General features: G+C 34.7%; 1 protein-coding gene across 2 annotated transcripts in view; it reads right to left on the reverse strand.

Annotated features, from left to right (window-relative positions):
* Positions 1–4,466: 4,466 nt before the first annotated feature.
* Positions 4,467–22,139, reverse strand: part of TRMT1L (tRNA methyltransferase 1L) — a 34,246-nt gene continuing 16,573 nt past the window's right edge. For both annotated transcript variants that reach the window (XM_037009904.2, XM_017645794.3), the window contains exons 8-15: positions 20,173–20,425; positions 19,575–19,787; positions 18,113–18,303; positions 10,561–10,639; positions 8,096–8,220; positions 7,358–7,417; positions 5,830–5,956; positions 4,467–5,721 (exon numbers count right to left, since the gene is read on the reverse strand). In XM_037009904.2, coding sequence (XP_036865799.1) covers positions 5,481–5,721; positions 5,830–5,956; positions 7,358–7,417; positions 8,096–8,220; positions 10,561–10,639; positions 18,113–18,303; positions 19,575–19,787; positions 20,173–20,425 — 1,289 coding nt within the window. In that variant the 3' untranslated portion in view covers positions 4,467–5,480. The remainder of the gene's footprint in view (positions 5,722–5,829; positions 5,957–7,357; positions 7,418–8,095; positions 8,221–10,560; positions 10,640–18,112; positions 18,304–19,574; positions 19,788–20,172; positions 20,426–22,139) is intronic.

Genomic DNA, 22,139 nt, shown 5'->3' on the forward strand with positions numbered 1-22,139 from the left:
CAGCCTCTCTGCTCTATCCCTATTCCCTCATTGTCTCTAGGACATAATTATTTAGATCCCAGCGGGAGTCCTGTGTAACCTGAGAGAGTGATTTTCTGATCATATATGTGGTGAATACCTGTGGAATAGATTCAGGGTATGTTGGATCTTGAAGGAACATCATTTCAAATTGGGTTACTGATAAATGTACACTTAGACCAGAGATTGTGGCTCTGTTTGTCAGCTTCAGCAGCCTGGTGTGGTTCTGTTTACTTGGTTGAAAGAAATTTTGACTCAGCAGTGACTGACCTAAATTAAGAGGTGAGATGCAAGAGATTCCTTAATATAGAGAAAGGAAATGAAAGACTTAGAAGAGGAAGTTTTGCAGAGGATTTATTATGTCTGATCTGCTCACTATATCCCTCATGAAAGCCCTGTTGACTCTTTACCAAGGCTTTGAGAACTAACACCACTGAAAATCTTTTTACTTTTTATTAAGGTATTATTGATATTCCCTCTTATGAAGGTTCCACATGAAAAAACTGTGGTTACTACGTTTACCCATATTATCAACTCCCCACCCATACCCAATGCAGTCACTGTCCATCAGTGTAGTATGATGCCACAGATCTACTATTTGCCTTCTCTGTGCTACACTTGTTCTCCCCATGATCTCCCACACCATATGTACTAACACCCCACAATCCCCTTCTCCATCCCTCTCTGCCTGCCCACACCCCTCCCCTTTGGTAACCATGAGTTCCTTCTTGGAGTCTCTGAGTCTACTGCTATTTTGTTCCTTCAGTTTTGCTTCGTTGTTATACTCCACAAATGAGGGAAATCATTTGGCACTTGTCTTTCTCTGCCTGGCTTATTCACTGAGCATGATATCCTCCAGCTCCATCCATGTTGTTGCAAATTGTGGGATTTGTTTCTTTCTTATGGCCAAATAGTATTCCAATGTACCACATCTTCTTTATTCATTCATCTACAGATGGACACTTAGGTTGCTTCCATATCTTGGCAATTGTAAAGTGCTGCAATAAACATAGGGGTGCATATGTCTTTTTGAATCTTGAGAACTTGTATTCTTTGGATAAATTCCTAGGAGTGGGATTCCCGGGTCAAATGGTGTTTCTATTTTTAGTTTTTTGAGGAACCTCCATATTGCTTTCCACAATGGTTGAACTAGCTTACATTCCCACCAGCAGTGTAGGAGGGTTCCCTTTTCTCCACATCCTCACCAGCATTTGTTGTTCTTAGTCTTTTCGATGCTGGCCATCCTTTTGGTGTGAGGTGATATCTCACTGTGGTTTTAATTTGCATTTCCCTGATGATTAGTGATGTGGAATATCTTTTCATTTATCTGTTGGCCATCTGAATTTTTTATTTGGAGAATTGTCTCTTCATATCCTCTACCCATTTGTTAATCGGGCTATTTGCTTTTTGGGTGTTGAGGCATGTAAGTTCTTTATATATTTGGATGTTAACCCTTTGTCGGATATATCATTTACAAATATATTCTCCCATACTGTAGGATCCCTTTTTGTTCTGTTGATGGTGTCCTTTGCTGTACAGAAACTTTTTAGTTTGATGTAGTCCCATGAGTTCATTTTTGCTTTTGTTTCCCTTGCTTGAGGAGATGAGTTCAGGAAGAGGTTGCTCATGCTTATATGCAGGTGTTTGCCTATGTTGTCTGCTAAGAGTTTTATGATTTCATGACTTACATTCAAGTGTTTAATCCATTTTTTACTTTTGTGTTTACTTTTGTGTATGGGGTTAAACAATAATCCAGTTTCATTCTCTTGCATGTAGCTGTCCAGTTTTGCCAACACCAGCTGTTGAAGAGGCTGTCATTTCCCCATTGTATGTCCATGGCTCCTTTCTTATATATTAATTGACCATATATGGTTGGGTTTATATCAGGGTTCTCTAGTGTGTTCCATTGGTCTATGGGTCTGTTCTTGTGCCACTACCAAATTGTCTTGATTACTGTGGTGGTGCAGTAGAGCTTGAAGTTGGGGAGCATAATCCCCCAGCTTTATTCTTCCTTCTCAGAATTGCTTTGGTTATTCAAAGTCTTTTGTGGTTCCATATGAATTTTAGAACGATTTTCTCATTTGTGGAAGAATGCTGTTGGTATTTTGGTAAGAATTGCATTGAATCTATAGATTGCTTTAGGCAGAAAGGCCATTTTGACAATATTAATTCTTCCTATCCATGAGCACGGGATGTGTTTCCACTTTTTGGTATCTTAATTTCTCTCATGAGTGTCTTCTGGTTTTCAGAGTATAGGTCTCTCACTTCCTTGGTTAGATTTATTTCTAGGTATTTTATTCTTTTTGATGCAATTGTGAATGGAATTGTTTTCCTGATTTCTCTCTCTGCTAGTCCATTGTTAGTATATAGGAATGCCACAGATTTCTGTGGATTAATTTTGTATCCTGCAACTTTGCTGAATTCAGATATTAGATCTAGTAGTTTTGGAGTGGATTCTTTAGGATTTTTTATGTACAATATCATGTCATCTGCAAGCAGTGACAGTTCAACTTCTTGCCAATCTGGATGCCCTTTCTTTGTGTTGTCTAATTGCTGTAGCGAGGACTTCCAGAACTATGTTGAATAAAAGAGGAGAGAGTGGGATCCTTGTCTTGTTCACGATCTTAAAGGAAAAGCTTTCAGCTTCTCGCTGTTAAGTATAATGTTGGCTATGGGTTTGTCATATATGGCCTTTATTATGTTGAGATACTTGCTCTCTGTACCCATTTTGTTGAGAGTTTTTATCATGAATGGATATTGAATTTTGTCAAATGCTTTTTCAACATCTATGGAGATGATCATGTGGTTTTTGTCCTTCTTTCTGTTGATGTACACCACTGAAAATCTTTATGTCTGTGGGCCAGGGATGCCAGTGGGAGATGTTTCAGTTGAAACGGACTCCCTGATTCAATGGGCATTGCCTAGACTGCAGTGTGTCAGAAACCAAGCAGTTCCCTTAATTGGTAGACTAGATAGGTGGGCAAAGCTACTAAAATAGGCAGCAGGACTGACAGGATCATCAGTATAGTCTTGACACACGGATTTTTTTGGCCTTCACTAATTTATCATGTGATCTAAAGGACCGAAGTGGGCCTGTTTGATTAATATAACTGAAAACCAATGGACCGACTTGAGCCACTACAGTAGTCATGGTCTCTTACCCAATCCTAGGCCTAATTCGCATTTCCAGAGAAAGGACCCTGCCATAACATCACAAGTATGTATGATGTAGCTTCCTTTTAGCTGTCTCCAAAGTAACCTGTGGCCATTTACCATAGCAATTATGCAATGAGGAAAAGAAATTCTTAAATCTTTTGGGATTACTGAACTGGTCTTAAGTTAGTTCTAATTTTTGGGATCCAGATAGGGTGGAGTCATGGAAGTCAGGTGATAAATGGAGTATTAACCCAAATCCACCACAGGGGCCCCCAAATCCATCTCTTGGTTACTTACTCTGTGTCCTGAATATATGAATACATAGTATTAATGTAAGCAACTAGCCGAGTCAACACACTGATGTCCTGATGGTGGAGTAAGAACCAGTTTCTGTGTTTGCCAAATTTTAATGGAGTGATACGACTGATATTTTATGATGCAGTCAATCTTTGCAGTGTCTCAAATCAATACTGTTGTTCTGGAAACAAGGTAACTAATGTAGAGTTAGATGGAATTTTAAATGTATTTCCTCTTTAGGTTGCTACAGAACCGTAGCAATTCTAAATTACTTCCTACCTACAAATTTCTTCAGAAAATTTGTCTGTATACTGAAATTAATACATATAAACATTTAAAATAACTTTAATTTACATTTTGTAAATAAAATTAGGCTCTTGGCATAATACCCAATTCATCATTGATCAAAATATGTTATGCTGATAAGCATTTATCAAAACTTAAGATGGAGAGTCGATTGAACAACTTGTACTAAATGGTCATAAATCATATGGTACAAGTGCTGGTTTGTCTTCTTGATTTATAGTAATCTTTCTTTTTAACTATAAAAACAAAATACTTTTTATTTTCGTGCTCATTATGTGAGTTACAATTTTAACTGGCAAGAATTTAAATGGTTTTTAAAATGGTCATTATAGAAGCTAATTTGCACTTCATTTATTCCTTTATTTTACTAAAATGTATGCTTCCATTAGCTGAAAGAAAAACATCCTCATAGGACTATGCTGTAATAACAGAGATTTTCCTGTATTGCTGCTAAATTAATTTTCTACGTTGATATAACCTTCACTCCCTGAATTCTGTATATGTCATGGGAGTGCTTTTTTCTTATGTAATGTATTTATTAATCTTTCCAATTATAACTCCCTCTCCATGCCACAAGCTTAATGCTTGTGAAGTTACTTCCTCTAGGAAATACTTCAGGCTAAATATGGGTTAAATTCTTGAGACAAAATCTAAACTTTATACCAAATCTTTTCATCCAAACTCTTAAATTCAAATAAAGCAAGAACAATATTTATTCACGGAAACAAGATTTTTTCCAACTAATTTTCATAGTTATGTTAGCCAGAACTACTTATACAAAAAATTAGCACATACACACCCCAAAATACACAGAAACAATCCCCCCAAAAATCCTAACTTCATAAATTTATAAGGTGACAAGTTTTACTTCTGAGAGGTAGCACAACCAAGCAAATGAATATTGTATGTGCATTAACTGAGGCACTTGAGATCACCCAATTTACAATAAAACCTCTCTTCAGAATTCAGTGCTTGTGAACAATTATTAGAAGAGTGGTTTCAATTTGCCTTGACAAAAACCTTCATCTAGACCTTAAACTTGTAAGGAAAATGTACTATCTCAGGCAAGTGTTTTTCTCAAAAGCTAGTAATAAAAGATCACTGTGGGGAAAGGTGTGATTTCTTAAAATTGGGAACATATTTTAGCTTTGTAATTGTGAAATCCATTAGTGACCTGAAAGGACATTGTTCTTCCTATTCTAGTTACGGTCTTTTTAAAAAATTTCATTCAACAAACATTTATTGAGCACCAGAGATTGTGTGAGGTGCTAGGAATATAACTGTGAACTATTTAGGGTCATTTTAATATGTAAAAGGCTTCTGACTTCATTTTGTACACTAACACAGAAAAATGTAAATTAATCATCATGAATCAGTTTAAGTAGAGAGATGATGAAGAGTAAATGATGGCTTCCCTCACATACACAATTACTAAGTAGTAGGGTGATCTCAGTCATAAACTTTGCTGCATATGAAATGTTTTCATTAAAATTCTGTTTTCTTTAAAGTAAGAAAAATTTGGAAAGCATAGCTCCTGAACTAGCTAAGTTAGAAACTGCTAATTTTCTGAATGAAAACAGCACTGTTTTTTAATCTATTTATACCACGAATTGAAAGACTAGAAAAAGACCTGCAGTTGATAAAGAGAACTATTAGGTTGTCTAGACAGACATCTGGGATTCACTCTTCTCTGTTCACCACCTTTAACTGCTTGCTTCTGCCTTGTCAGTCACTGACGTTTCAAGCCTGTCAGCTGCTGTATCTTCAGATGCTGACTGGCCCTGGCCCTCTGACTGTCCTCCAGTGTAGGTGGGGGTGCTGTACTTTAAAAGGATAGCTTTAAATTGTATCAGAGGTGCATCTGTACGAACACCCATTGGGTCAAAATGAGTTCGGCTTACTCGAAAGCCTGCTTGAGAAAGATAGCACAAAAACTTTTTTAACCTGCAAAAAGGAAAGGAGGAAAAAAAAATGAGTTTCTTGTATTTTTAAAGAAATCACAATGTCATTAAAATATGAAATGCACACTTTGCCATTCACTGGTTATCTTACTTTGGCATATTCATTCCTTTAATGCTGTGTCTGTGGATATTGTAATAAAAGGGAGGATGTTCAGCACTGACATCAGTCTTTTGCCTCTTGGCTAAATTTGTGACTGTTTCATTACTTTTTCTTTTTCCTGAAAAATAAATGTACACGCATACAAAAAGAGAACATTCTCTTAAAAATACAAACCAAATACTTTTTTAACTATATAATCTCTCAAATCTAAAATCTTCTTTCATACACCATTTCAACCTATCTATCCAATATTAAATCTTAAATAACTCTTATTATAAGAATATTTATTATTGATATTTTCACTCTATCCTCCATCCATGTAATTTTAATATTTAGCTATTTGTCAAGTCAGAACTTCCTTTCTACCTTCCTCAATTTCAAACCTCAATTCTATTTTCATCTCCTGTAGGAAGCTATTTATGAATTCTGGTCCCATCACATCACAGATTTGATTACTATCAATATACTAGTTAGAGTTTAAGTTCTGTAATTTTTTTCTTTCCTTGTTTCATATATGTAGGTCTTTTATGTGTATAAATCCTTCCTTCCCAAATATATTCTAAGTTTCTGGGGATAATATTCTTCCTTTTTATACTTGTACTCCAACTGAATGCAAATATTTGATATATTAGGTCTTCAATGAACACAAAAAGGACAACACAAAATAGTAGAATATGCTCTTAAGTCTAATGCTCTTTACAGTATACCATAATGCCTTTTCTTCCCTGCAAAAGAGAAATTAAGTAGAATAAGTCATTTTAAGTGATTTTAAAATCAGCCAATTAGTTGAAGATGTCAAATGAGCATCTGTGTTGGAAAGAGCATGTAGTAGTTACTAAACCATAAGCTTCAGGAGTTGAAGTTTTATTGTCTTTAAAGATCAACACTGAACAACTAATACAAATTATAGCTGTAATTATAATCCTCTCATCTTTAAACCTTAACACTATTTCTGCTTTTTACCTGTATTCAAAACACAATCAAAAACTAAAGTCTCTTAAATAGCAAAACAAAACCTTAAGATTTAAAATCCTAACATCCTTTTGTTAAGAATTTACAGTGCCTAATACAACTGTATTATTACAGTATGCACACACACACACACATCCCAAATAATAAGACCCTTTAATAAATTCTTATGGCTAGTCTAGAATAGGGTCTTCTGGTTTATCAATGGAATTGTTAGAAATTATGCTGATGAGGTTTAAAGAATTAGAGTAAAATTTAAAATCTTAACGCTGTAACTATCGATCTTATTGTGATTCACATGGTTCTTCAAGACTTTAGAGTTCTTTTGAGGGGGTCTGCACATATTAGAGATGTAAACAAAGTACATGTTAATAGAAATTTTGAGATGTACTAATGCTAGATAAACAAGTTTTACTATAATTATGTTGTTAGTATAAGATGATGAAAAATGCATTTTGAAGTAGGCTAACTAAAGCAGTCTCTCCGTTTCCTACCCTCTGCTATCTTCCTTTCTGCAGATACATTCATACGTCCATATGTACATACACACCTTGTGCAGTGTAATTATCTGTTGTATCATCTGTTGTTTTAATAAATACACCATATTCTTCTAAAATGAAAAGAATGGAAATAAAAATTTTACAGAATGATAGTAACAACAATTCAAAGTTTAAATAAAAGCTTATTAAATTCTATCCACACTGTTCTTACATGTAAGAGATTCTGTGGTGAAAACAGGCTGCAAGAATTAAATTTTTTAACCCTAATAATAGCTGCTGCTTCTAATGACTTATGAGGATACTAGGATATATCATAGGCCCACCAGTACATTAATAGTCAGGTAAAACTACAGAAGCCTATACTAAAGAGAAAAACCTTAGCTTTACTGAGTGATGAGTTCAAACCTAGTTCCCATGTCACCATGTATATTACCAAAACTTGACCATACTACTCTCAGAAATACCTAAAGTTTCTCTTTCTAGTAAACAGATAAAGAGTAACAAAATGACAACAGACTTTTAGTTCTTTTAGTCTACTAAAAATAAAAAATGTTATGTGTATCTTAATAAAATTATTCATTTTAGACTCTGAATATAAATCTTAAGAAATTTTTAACAGCCAGATTATGACTACTCATTAGGGGATTTACTTAAACAACACTATTTATAGTACTTTTCTTTATAACATCAAATAATTTATCATAACCAATTTGTAAGCTGGTATAAGCTAATGTTCAGTTAGTCACCTTGCTTGTTGAGATTTCATGGTGCCTGAACTGAAAACTTACTTTGAGGAGTACACTCTGACTCAAAGATTAATGTCTTTATTAGGGCCTGAATGTCATCTAGACCGTGGTGAACAGATTCAAACAGCATTCTTTTGAGAAATCCCGTATTGAAAAGGGAACTTGACCTGAAAATAAAACAAAACAGAGAATTAGGTTTGAGAAATATTTTCTTTAAAAAAACAGGTCTCTATAATTTAACCACAACTAAGATATGTAATTATATAGGATAAATACTGAAATTAAAAAATAATTTATGGTTTAATTTTAAATTGTTTATATTATATTTCCCACTTCTTTTATCATGTCAGTTCTTTAAGGCAGTGGGATTGGTCAAGGAAATTTAATTCACAGTAAATCAGTAAGAATTTATTGAGCCCGCATTAGGTATACAGCCCTGAGTACACAGAAATGTGGGGGGTATACCAAAGTATAAAATGTTTACCCTATAAAAGCCTATAAATCTTGACAGGATCTAGACAGGGACACAGAGTAGTGCAGAAGTTTTCACAATACATATTCCTGTCAGTGACAGTAAACCTTAATTCCAGTGTGTGGTAGTGGGGTGGCATGGGGCAGGGGGAGATACATTAGAATAACATGTTGTGGTGATGTACTTAAAAAATGGCTTTGCCGTGAGTCTGATATGCTTCCCTTTGAATTTGATAATCACATGGACAGAATAGGAATTCTGAGATGAACTTGGATTCCCATCTTGGCTGTATGTACCACTTACTAGCTATGTAATCTTGAGTAATTACTGCTTTTGAGTCTTAAATTCCTCATAAAATGGAAAATAAAATGTCTCACAGGCTTCTTATGGAAATTACGTAAGACAGCACATGTAAAATCCCCATTACAATGTTTAACTTCAATGAAGAATGGTTAGCTATTATAAGAGTCAGCAAAAATATATGAAAGGATATATGATTTTAAGGCGTCAACTGATGATCTATGTATGATTTGCTAAAAGGGAATTTAGAGATTATTTTGGGTTGAAGCACTAAAGAGAGACTATAGAATTTGAACTGGAGAAGGGGAAGGGGGAAGAAATTCTGGATAAGAGCAAAAACAAAGCCTGATGAAACTGTTAAGGCACAGTTTAGAATTCAGTCCTGGGAGTCTGAAAGCCTGAGTTCTGGCCCTACGTGTACTTCTAACTAGTTCTTGAGGTTGGTTTTAGCCAGCCATATACTGTGCCATAATTTTCCCAACTGTAAAATGAGCATGTCATGCTAGAAGACTTTCCTTCTGAATATAACAGCCTGTTATTCTTACTTTTTCCAGTTCTCAGATCAGTGAGTATAATCCACATGTAGCAGATGACACAGGCAAAAGAATACAAGATAGGACTGGCTAGGTCATTCTTAAGTGTATTTACTTGGGAAGAAGATAAAACAATGGGCATCAGAGCAAACATAATAACCATTTGGGTTAATTTTTAGGTTTAGTATTTGGCTGGACCTTGACCTTACAAAGTAACAAGGTAGAAATTTGCAAGTGATTCTTGCATAGTGTTGTTAGGAATCTCAAGTAAAACAAGCTTAAGGTAAGGATTCTAATTAAAAACTCAATTTTAGGGCATTAAAAACACAGTAACCATTAATGATGCAAAAGCTCACAAACATTAAGTATTTGCAGTTGAGTCCCATCTTTACCTATAACAAAAGACATTTACTTGCACATGCCTTTCTCACTTCAAACTAATTCCCCAAAGACCTTTTATGTTGACTCTTCTATAAAAAGTTATCATGATTACTTTATAATCACAATTGCAAAAAGCCTCATTATTATTCAGAAATTATTAATTTAGTTGGCACATCAGCCAGGCTTTTCTCTTTGATCCCACTGTCTCTTAGCACTATCACAAACTTAGGAGAATAATGGTATAGAAAAACCTGAAAATAGACACCACCTCAGGTTCATAGGGGGAGAAGAGTGATAATTATTTGCTGGGCAAAAATTAAATCAGTTTGTCTTACCACACATAATCAAAAGTTGGTAATCAAATCAAGACATATATAGATCTTCCTCAACTTACAATGAGATGTCCCAATAAACCTATTGTTAAGTTGAAAATGTAAGTTAATGCATTGAATACACCTAACTATGAACATAATGGCTTAGCCTAGCCTACCTTCAATGTGTTGAGAATACTTACTTACACTAGCCTACCATTGGGCAAAATCGTCTGACACAAAGCCTGTTTTGTAATAAAGTGTTGACTGTCTCACATAGTTGAATACTGTACTGGAAGTGAGAAACAGAATGGTTGTACTGCGGCTCGCTGCCACTGCCCAGCAGCACAATTATCGTATCACATACCACTAGCCAGGAAAAGGTCAGAATTCCAAGTCTGAAATGGGGTTTCTCCTGAATGTGTATTGCTTTCACATCGTAAAGTTGGAAAATGGTTGAACCACGGTAAGCTGGGGACCGTCTGTATGTAATTATGCTTAGGCACATACCACAGAGGTCCAAGTTCTATTGCCGTCTTTCCAGGCATGCTTCCATGACAGTTACAGGGTAGCTGTCTGTATGGGTTTTCTGTGAAAAGATAGAGAAATCAGAGGAGAAATAACAGTGTAAATTGTAGTAACTGTTATAATAATTTGTAGTTACCATATACTGAGGATCTACTATGTGCCAGGTGTTGTGCTAAGTATTTTATATGCATTTTAAAACTTTAATTCCTACAATGCTCTAGAGTAGGTACTGTTAAAATCTCAGTTATACAGATCAGAGGATTAAAGTTCAAGAGATGTAGAAATCCACTCAAATGGCTTATTAGAGGCATAGCTTTTACTAGCTTTTAGTCACTACACTAAATGAAATAATATAAGTAGGAGAAAATGTTGTCAAGTCCACAAAATTACCATACTTTAAAATAACTGGTTGGGGTAATTTACATGGAATCAAATGTATATATTTCATGTGAAAAAGTTGAGTTTTGACAAATATATATAACCATTTAACCAACATTCCACCAAAATGACATTTTTCATAAGAACTCTTAGGCAACTGGAAGAAAATGAATTACTCTATTCTTTAGGCTTGATTCACATTCAGCTCTCAAAATGTAGGCTAGAAAAATCTAAAGAGGAATAAGAGGCCTGATATAATCACAAGGAAATTAGGGAAGTACTAGCACTGTTCTTAGTTTCCAAAATGGGGCAGTATTCTACTATGGACTTCTCAGTTCACTTAAGACCCAAGATAATCATTTTAAGTCAGATTCTTGCCAATTAACTTCCCCCAGGCCATTCCTGGGCTTATCCTTCACTGTCTTGGAATGGCCTAAATTTGATCATATATCCAGAACCCAGGATTGTGGTGGTATAGGCATAGGTCAGTAGCTTCTTGCTATCTGATAGCACTCATCACTCAGTTAGTCAGTTTAAATGGTATAATGCACACAGTGATATGTTGTTTTAGATTTCCTTAAAGGCTTCCCTGACTTTTTCCTGGGTCTACTTTTCAGTATTATTTAACTCTAAGCCTTAAAGGAAGGTGTGGTGTTATCAATAACATTAGCTTTGTTGAGAACTATGTTTCTTAAACACTATAGGAATATATTCAATAAGTCTTCCCTGGAGCCATTAAATTAACTAAATTACAAATACTACAGGCAGTATTAGCTAAATTCAGGCAATTTACACTATGGGTCTGTAAGTTATACCCACTTACCGCAGGTAAACAGCACACACAAAAATTTAACAGTTTGTTTCTTGAGGCACTTTGCAAAATGCTCCCATCATTTCTTTCCCCAAGCCTCTTGCCTAGGATTTCTCAGTGCTAGGTCAGCATCAGCAAATTTCCTCTCTGAGGGGTCAGGGCTTTCATTTAAAGTTATCAGGAGCAAAAAATGAAGGTGTAAAAGAAAGAGACCTAGTATTACCATGTCATTAGCATATAGGCTATGCAGGCAACTCCAGGTGAGACATTAAAAAGCATCCAGAGACTTTTATTTAAATACAATGGGTTGAACACATATTTAATTTCTGCTGTCTCTTAAAGCATTATTAAAATGAGAGCAAAAGAATAAAAATGGAACCCCGGTGATAAGTAAAATGGGGGAGGAGGTTACAAAGATGATGAGAGATGTCAAATTTTAGAAGTAGGCATCGGATACCCAAGGGGGTTATGTATTTTATATGCATTTAAAAATTTAGTATCCTTATGACACTCTGAAGTTTGCAGGCCAGAGAAAGCTAAAGTCTGAGCCTGAACTGGCAAACTGAAACAAGCCTACGGTGCTGTGGGACCCTGGGAAAGCGTGAGAATTGAAGGTACTGAGCATCTCTGCAGGTAGGTATAGGATGGTACTGCAAAAAAAAAAAAGGCCTGGGTAAAAAATTTTAAGGGGTTCGATTAAGACTCCTACATCTCCTCTAATACCCACAGTCAATCTCTGTCATCTCCATCCCCAAAAATGAAGTTAATCTTGGGTGTGGCTGAACTATGGAGGATCTGGAACCAGGGGCATGAGTCACAGTTGAGGGTGTGAGGATATATGAAAAGAGAGCGATTAAATAACAGAAGAAATGGTAAGACTTTCTAGTCTCCTTCCCCAACATGGCTCCTAGAAAGCCAAGAGAAGATTGGGAGATTCCTCTCTAGAAAAACTTACCAATCCCAGAAAAAAAGACCTATATATGTTTATTGGCATTTGGGGAAGGGGAGGATGGGTTTGTAGTGAAAAGGCAGACTGGTTCCCTTCTCATTCCAGTAAAATTCATCAGTTTAATAAGCCCTTCCTCAAGTGCTGACAAATAACTTTCCTGTGGACAACCTAAGACCACCAAACTTTCAAGATCTGCCATGAGAGACAGAAAACAAAATTACAAAACAGAAAAAACAACTGGAAACATAAGAACTAAACAACAAAATAATACGAAAATAAAACCAAAAAACCCTGTTTTCCCCTAAATATAAAATATACCCGACTATAGTCAGTATTCTTAGATAAGATTATGTTTTACATCTCTGAAACAATAGGATACTATTAAAAAAGGAACAATAATTCTTAGAAATGAACAAAATATGACAAATTTAAGAGTTGGAAAATAAAAATCAAGGAAATCATTTAGTAGAATTAAATGCCAAAGAAATTAATAGTTGAGATTTACAAAAAAATTAGAGGACCAATTTAGGACATCCAATATAAAACTAAAGTAAATTCTTGGAAGACAGAGAATTTGAAGGAAGAACATTATCAAAGAAGTAATATAAAAAAATTTTCCACAATTAGGTTTCTGTTTTATAAGGGCTCCAGACTGTCCGGCACAATATATTTAAAAGAATGAATTCATATACATATTATCATGAAATTGTTTTAGACTATTGGGTAAAAAAGAGATTTTAAGTACATTCAGAAAGAAACACAAAGGATTAGCTGTAAGAATAGTAACAGACTTCTCGATATTGGAGGCTGAAGATGATGGAATAAATAAACATTCTGAGGAAAAATGACATACAACTTAGAATTCTATATTTGGCCACGTAGTCCTTCTCAGGAAGCTACAGGCAAGTGTTCATGTAAAATGAGATAGTAAACAAGGAAAGTGGAAAAATACATAAGATCTAAGATGTAGGAGATTCATCACAAGGAGAAAGCCAAAGGAAATTTCTAGGATGATGAGTGAAAGGAAGCACTAGGGCAACAGCTTTCAAAAGACTGAGAAAACAGATAACCCACGCTAAGAGCAGGCCTTTCTCCAGGCGAGTGAACCTAGAATCCACAGACCATGTGATGTGCTTGACCGCACTGAAAGGGGCACTGAAACTGTAGAGAAGAGGAATGGATTATGAAAAATACACACACACACACACGCAAAGGAAACAAAAACATAGTAATCATTAATTATAATTATCAAAGAACTGTATAAAAAAGAAACAGTATTACAGCTTATTAACTGGTTCGTTTCAGAGGAAGAAGCCTTCTAACATAGGCAGCAATGATCTCTGTCTCCTGGTATTCACACCCCTGTGTAGTAATCCCTCCTCTTGAATAATATTGTTTCAGCAACTAGGTTACAAAAGAACATGACTTCTGTATTGCTTATATTCTCTCTCTCTGGTTCTTCTTGCTGATCACTCTGATGAAACAAGCCACCATGTTGTGAGCTGCTGTGGGAAGAGGAATGCACGATGAGGAACTAAGAGCACCTCCGAGCAGCTGGCAAAATGTTGAGGTCTTCAGTCTGCCAACCTACACGGACCTGAATCTAGGCAATAACCATATGAGTGAGCTTGTAAGCAGATCCTTACCCAGTTAGGCCTTGATGATTGTAGCCCTGGCCAACACTTAGACTGTGCCCTTGTGAGAGACCTTGAGCTGGTGGACCTACCTAAGCCATGCCCAGATTCTTAACTCGGAGAAACTACTAGATAATAAATATTGTTGCTTTAAGCTACTAAGTTTTGTACTAACTTATTACACAGCAATAGATAATATAATTTGTGAATAATATTTTTATATTTATAAAAATATGAACACTGAATACTGATTTAGCTAGCTGGAGAGGGAAAGTATGTGCATGTGACTAGTTTGGTTTAAGAAGCTGAATACTTGTCTTCATGGAAGAAGTTATGGTCAGTATAAGTATACTATTTAGAAATGGTAATGTAAACAAAAGAAACAGCTGTGAGATTTTTAGCTGGTTATTTTAGGGAATGGGGAAGTCATTTTATTGATAAGATATATAAAACTGACTTTTAAACTATTTTTTACAAATTGGTAAAAATAAATTCTGAGTGAGCTGACTTATTTGAAAGACATACTCCCACTCTCTTAGGTCTGCATGATTGCAAGCAAAATGCAGAAAAATCATATTGCTTTATAGCAATTTATTAAGTAAAAAACCCCTTAAAATGTTTGATTGAAGAAGAACTACTATGGTACACAGTCCAAATTAAAGAAGAGCTACTATATGAAATAACACGAAGGACTTCTGATGGAGAAGGAAAGAAGTTATACGGATTCAGGATCAAACTTAAGCAGAGTATATTTGAGTTTAGTTAACTTGTTGACACTGTAGAACACAACATGGTAAGAAATGAGTAAGAACACTGTAAGAGCTGATTCATAATTTTAAAGGTAGGGACACCATCAGTAATACTGGGGTATGAGATAAAAAACTGAGGTTTTTTTTTTTAATTGAAGTGAAATCTACATGACATATCCTTTTAAACACTGAGATGTCTATTATTCCTTACAGAAAGGAAAAATGAATTAGGAAAATATAAAAAGAAACCATAGGCCACTAAACCAATTGTCAGTTATCCAGGAATACCAAACCTTTCCAAAGTTTCATCAAAGGTTTTATAAAAATCTGAATTTTAAAAAGGCAGAGTGGATTCTGTAACTCTTCTGATTCTGTTGCACTAAAAACAAGATGAGGATGGTGGACTAAGCACTGAAGATGGTTTCTCTTCTTAGTTTATCTACATCTCTAGAAATGACAGAGAAGATATTTTTATGAATAATTCCTAAACTGCTGGAAAATAAGGTGAGCTATCATACACATCCCAAATCCTCATACTTTCTGAAATCAGCCTAAAAAGCCGAGAGATCATCATGCTGGAAGAAAACCACACTGGTGACAAAAGCCATTAAAGCAGAAAAAGCCTTAGTGAGTACTTGAATATAAAAGGCAAAGATGAGTGGAGCTAGAGTGGCTCACTGGCCACTGTTTAAGAGACTGACTAGATGATATCTTACTGTGCTGATGGACAGTGACTGCCATGGGGTGTAGGGGGGACTTGAAAATATGGGTGAATGTTGTAACCACAATGTTGCTCATGTGAAACCTTCATAAGAGCATTTATCAATGATACCTTAATAAAAAAAAAAAACTGTACTTGAAACAGCTGACCGTATTACTCCAATCCATGATTAGTAGATTACAGAAGGTATCTGCCTGCAGTGTGAAGTGATGAAGGTGGGTTTAGGTTGGAGGAGCAAGACAGTGTCCCAAATTTGATGAAAAATACTTATCTACATACCCCAAAAGCTCAGTGAAATCCAAGTAGGATAAACATAAAGAGACCCACTCACATATACCACAATCAAACTGCTGAAAGCCACAAAGCAAGACACTTGAAATCAGTTTAAGAGAAAAATAGTTCATCAAGGAAACAACACAATTAAAGGCTGATTTCTCATCAGAAACAATGTATGCCCAAAGGAACGAGAATGATACAAAGTGCAGAAGAAAACAACCTATTCAATAATACTATAGATAGCAAAACTATCCTTCAAAAAAGGTGATATAAAGACATTCCAAATATTAGAAATTGGGGGAATTTGCTGTAAGAAATACTAAAGGAACTCATTCATGTTGAAAGGAAATTATATAGAGTAACCTGAATCCAAAGGAAGGAATAAAGAGCCCTGGAAAGGTAATTATGTGGGTAACTATAAAAGATATATGTGTGTGTGTATCTTCTCTTAATTTCTTTGAAAATCATAAGATTATTAAAAAAATATATATAATACTGTATTGTTGGATTGGGTCTACACAGATGTAATTAATGTAAGAGAATAGCACAAGAAGGGAGGGGAAAATAGAATTTTATAAAAGCAAAGTTGCTACATTTTGCCAGTCTTGTCAGTATTAACCTGAGGTAGATCAACGTAAATTAAAGGTATATACTCTAATACCTGGATATACCATTAAGAAATAACTGAAAAATATATAGCTAAAAAAATCAACAGAGAAACTGAATAAAATGGCACACTAGAAATACCTGTTTAACACTAATGGAGACAACAAAGGAGGAACACAGAAAAGACATTAAACACAAAGAACAAATAGCAAAAGAAGTGACATAAAGCGAACTGTTTTAATAATTACATCCCATATGACTGGCCTAAATATTGTCAACAAAAGGCAAAAAAGATCAGACTAGATAAAGCAATATCCAATAAGACACTTATAGATTCAAAGTAAAAGGATGAGAAATACATATTATGCAGCAGCAACTACTTTTTTATTTAAGAGGAAAAAAGAAGATCCAGTATCAGAAACACTCTGAAAATCGAGCTTTGAGGAAGGATTGCCTTTGCAGATAATAAGCAACACTAAAGTCCTCTGTTATCAAAACTGTGGTAGAGGTATATCAATAGACATCTAGCCACTGGGACAAAGTAAGAAATCCAGAAACAAACTCAGTGACATGTGGGGCTTTCATGTAAGAGAGAGATAGTATTCTCAATCAGTGAAGAGGTGTATTACTCAATAAAACAATCTACCTTGAATAAGATTTAGAAATAGGTAAGTCTAATTATAGACAAAGTCCAGAATACATAGAAAGAAATGTCTGATTAACTTTACAAGAGCTACAACAAAAAATTATTAAGAAACATTAAAAAAGTAGATGCAAGTGAAAAAATGAGAAAAAAATATTTACAACTCATAGCACAAGAGTTAAACTCATATATAAAGAGTTCTTAAAAATCCTTACTTAAAAATGCCAACCAAGAACATAACAAAAACAACAGAGAACTGTTTCTATGTCCCAGAAAAACAGAATAGAAACAGCTTTATGAGGGCATATGCCACATCTTTTTCTTTGATCCCCAGGCCTGGCATATAGTAGAGGCTCAGTAAATATTTATTGAATGAATTTTATAACTGATGGCTTTTATATTAAGCCAGAAATAAGAAAATTATTTTTATAAAATTATATTAATGATTTCAAACAGCCTAGGGAAAGAGATAATCTGATTTATGTTCCTAAAATTAGTGACAGTGGAAACTAAGTTATTTCTAGATGTTTCAATATAGGGTAGGGCTAGAGAGCATAAGTTGTACAGCATGAGTAAATAACTTTAATACACTCACTCGAATGTCTTGTCTGTTGATGAAAGGAAATCCAGTATAGGAAATAAAGTTAGCACTGTAATCTTTAAAATCAAAGGACAACAATATGTATAATTAGGGATGTGATAAAGGCTTATTCATTTGAGGCTTATATATAAATTAATATATCAAGTCAAGAGAAAGTTGAATTTACCTTCTACCATATTACCATCCTTTTGAAAAATTCTCTCTTCACACCACTGACAATGGATCAGGTACTGAATCTTCTTGGCTGTTTCATCTGCAGAAGTAGGTCCCCTCAAAACTCTCACAACAACCAATACAAAATGTTCCAGAGCCACTGCAAACAGCACTTCTATGCCTTTGTTACATCGTGCTGCAGCTCTGGAAAAAAATTTTTTTAAATTATTTGGGAACTTGCTTTTTTTTGTTTGGTATTATATCGACAAAGCTAACTTTGACAGTAAACTATGGGTGCGTTATTAGAAAAGGAAATTTCAATCCTTAGTAGTAGTGCTTTTAAAAGATCATTGCTATAACTTTTACATAAATGAAATAAAGGATGGTCGACAAGGTATTCAGCCACTAGACATTTTCCTATATGATGTCCTCTCAACAGGATATCATATAATATAGTCTAAGATTGTCAGTCACTGTTTGTCAGCACCACCACCTTTCTTCCTTTTTATCTTTTTGTTCTATAAAAACTCTTCCAAACAATGTTTATTGCATACATAAACTACTACATGCAGGATAGTATGCTAGCTGCTAACTATCCAGTGACAAATGAATAGGCAAAGTTCTTGCCAATATTAATTTTAGAGACTTGGATTAAATTCTACTTGATACATACACCATTTATGTACTTAATTTTCCCTCTGCAGTTATACACTAAACTTAAGTCATATGTATAATTTGAGTTTGTTGATGTTATGTTATAAACAGTTTTAAGTATGTACCAACTGAACATCAGTTTTCCATTAACTGGGAATAACTGTAAAGGTCTGTTAAGTCTAACTAATCTGTATTTATGCTGAGGTTGGAATTTCAGTTTAAATGCTGTAAAACTAGTCTGCAGGCTGGTGAGAGGTGCTGATCGTCCGTTATTGATACTCTCAATCCATTTATATTATATATTATTCTTCTAGTATAATATTCTGAATAAAATGGTTGCTCAAAAAGCCTTCCTTTTTTCAATTCTTTAGAAATCCTAATGAGAAACAGATCTTTTATTCTATACATTAGATCACATCATAGAATCAAGCTGATAGGCTACAATTTCTTTCAAACTATGTAAAGAAGATAAAATGCAATGGACATATAAACATGATTGTTCAAAAAAAAAACCTTTGCATTCCCTTTCATGGTGCTATCCCTTATCTATCCCACATTGTTGAAATAAATGAATTTGAAATTAACTTTCATTCTTTTCTTTTTTACTACTTTATTTTAATAACATTTTTAATTGGGAGAGTGACTATTTTAGGCACAAGCTTTTAAATTGAATTCTAACAGATACAACATAAGATTACCAAACAAGACAGATATAGAATACAGAATTTGTATTTTATGTCTATTTTGAAAGATGAGATAAGCACTTATAATATTTGTATCATATACCAAAACACAGTAGGTACACTGCTGGAATTTGGTACCTTGCCACTGCAGCTACAACAATTCTGGCTGCGAGTTCCTTGTAATACTCGGTTCGGACGATGTTACAGCCGTAATGACGCCGGGCCACATGTTGGGCCTTGGCATATAAAGAGCTGATATCTGTAGAAGTCACTGACACTATGCCAAGGTTTCTTATATTTCTGAATGCAGAATCTAGATAGTTCACTGATGTTCCAAAAGGGTCTAGGTGTCTAAAATCAGAGAGAATGAAGACATATTTAAAACCATTATAGTAATCAAGATTTTACCATTGTCAATATTTGCAATAACAAAATTCCATGGGATCAAAAGTACTTTACAAATCTATTTTAAATAAAAATTCTTTTTTAAAGTAAGCAATAAAATGATCATATGATACATTAGACATATACAAACAAATAAGACCTAGAGGAAAACTGTCATGCCCAGGCATTCTATTTCTCATGTTAGTGTATGTTCTTACTGCATTCCTTAGGGCAATGCTAAAAACCTGTATTAATTTACATAAATGAACAGCAACGAAGAACTGTCTTAGTTTTTTAACACCCCCCTGCACCCTCACTTCAGGTCAGTTTAGAAGTAATTTTTTTCACTTACATGAAATCAAAAGATCTCAAATGCATCAGTACATTGGCATCCATTTTTGTCACCTTAATATTACCAAGGTTTTCCTCCCCTTCTTTAAGGATATCATCATCACTCTCTTCTTTTTCTTTGCTGTCTACCACCACTTTCAACTTGTTTAAATGGCAGTTTTCCTGAATCAATGTCACAGAGTTTTCATTCAAGTCATTAATTGTAACCTTGACTGCATTTCCGAGATGTTTTGCCCATTGTAATCCCATTATCCCTTAGGAGAAATGAGAAGGAAAATAATTTTTAAATGTTAATAGTTAAAGAATAAAAATAGTATAATAATAATAATAAAGAATTTTATAAATAACAAGTTGCTTCAAAATCTTAATATTTTCATTAAAATAATCTTGATTCTACTTCCTCACTACAAAGTCCCTGAAAAGTTATCACAAAAAAATATAACAAATTTTCATTTATACTTATTATAAAACTTTTCCATGATCTATATTCAAATAAAACATCCATGTTTCTTCTTTATTTTGGGGAACAGCGGGGTTTTTTTCTTACAATGAAACACTTTTTTCAGACAAAATCTTACAGAGAAAACCAATATACAATATGAGTAAGAGCAGGGTTAGTCTGCTTGTCGGGAGGAGGGGAAGCTGGACCTCCTGCTGAGATTACCCTAGTGTACCGAAGTATAAAAACAACTTTCCTGGACCAACACTTTTCAAATACTGCACAAGAGCATCATTGTGAATTAAAAAGAATAAATTCATGTAAGTAAATGATCAGGAAGAATTCAGACCAAGAAAGTTCCTTCTCCAGGCTTTCTATACCTACTGGGTCAGCACCGTGAGGGACATTCATTACAGAATGGGAGATAGGAAAACTTCCAGAGAAAACATACCCTGTAAACTCGTGAACACTGGCATTAGTAATTTTTTTTCTGGATTTTGTCTCCCCAGGCAAGGGAAACAATAGCAAAATAAACAAGTGGGACTGTATCAAACTAAAAGGCTTCTGCACTGCAAAGGAAACCAACATTGAAACAAAAAGACAACCTACTGAATGAAGTATGAATGAACTCACACAATTCAATAGCAAAAAATCTGACTGAAAAATAGGAAGAGGACCTTGAGTAGACATTTTTCCAAAGAAGACATACAGATGGCCAAGAGGCACATGAGAAGATACTCAGCATCACTAATCATCAGGGATATGTACAATGAAATACCACCTCACACCAGTCAGAATGGCTACTATCCAAAAGACAGGGAATAACAAGTACTGGGGAGCATACAGAGAAACCCTTGTTCACTCACTGTTGGTGGGAATGTAAACTGGTGCATATATTGGTGCAGCCATTATGGAAAGCAGTATGAAGATTGCTCAAAAAAACTGAAAATAGAAATGCCATAGGACCCAATTATTCTACTTCTGGGAATTTACCAGAAGCAAACAAAATTACTAATTCAAAAAGATACATGTACTCTTGTTTATCACTGTTCTATTTAATAGCCAAGATATGGAATTAATCATCAATAGGTGAAAGGATAATGTAAGACATGAAACCATAAAACCCTTAGAAGAAAACATAGGCAAAAATCTCTTGAACATTAAGCATGAGCAATTTTTTTCTTGGACACATCTCTTCGGGCAAGAGAAACAAAATAAAAAATTAACAAATGGGACTATATCAAACTAAAAAATTTCTCTACAGCAAAGGACACCATCAGCAGAACAAAAAGGCATCCTATAGTATAGGACAATATATTAGTAAACAATTTATCCCATAAGGTGTTAACATTCAAAATATATAAAGAACTCATATGCCTCAACACCAAAAAACCAAACAACCCGATTAAAAAATGGGTGGAGGACCTGAACAGACATTTCTTCAAAGAAATTCAGATGGCCAACAGGCAAATGAAAGATGCTCCACATTACTAATCATCAGGGAAATGCAAATGAAGACCAAAATGTGG

This window comes from Manis javanica, chromosome 11 (genome assembly GCF_040802235.1).
Source record: "Manis javanica isolate MJ-LG chromosome 11, MJ_LKY, whole genome shotgun sequence".
NCBI classification, from domain to species: domain Eukaryota; kingdom Metazoa; phylum Chordata; class Mammalia; order Pholidota; family Manidae; genus Manis; species Manis javanica.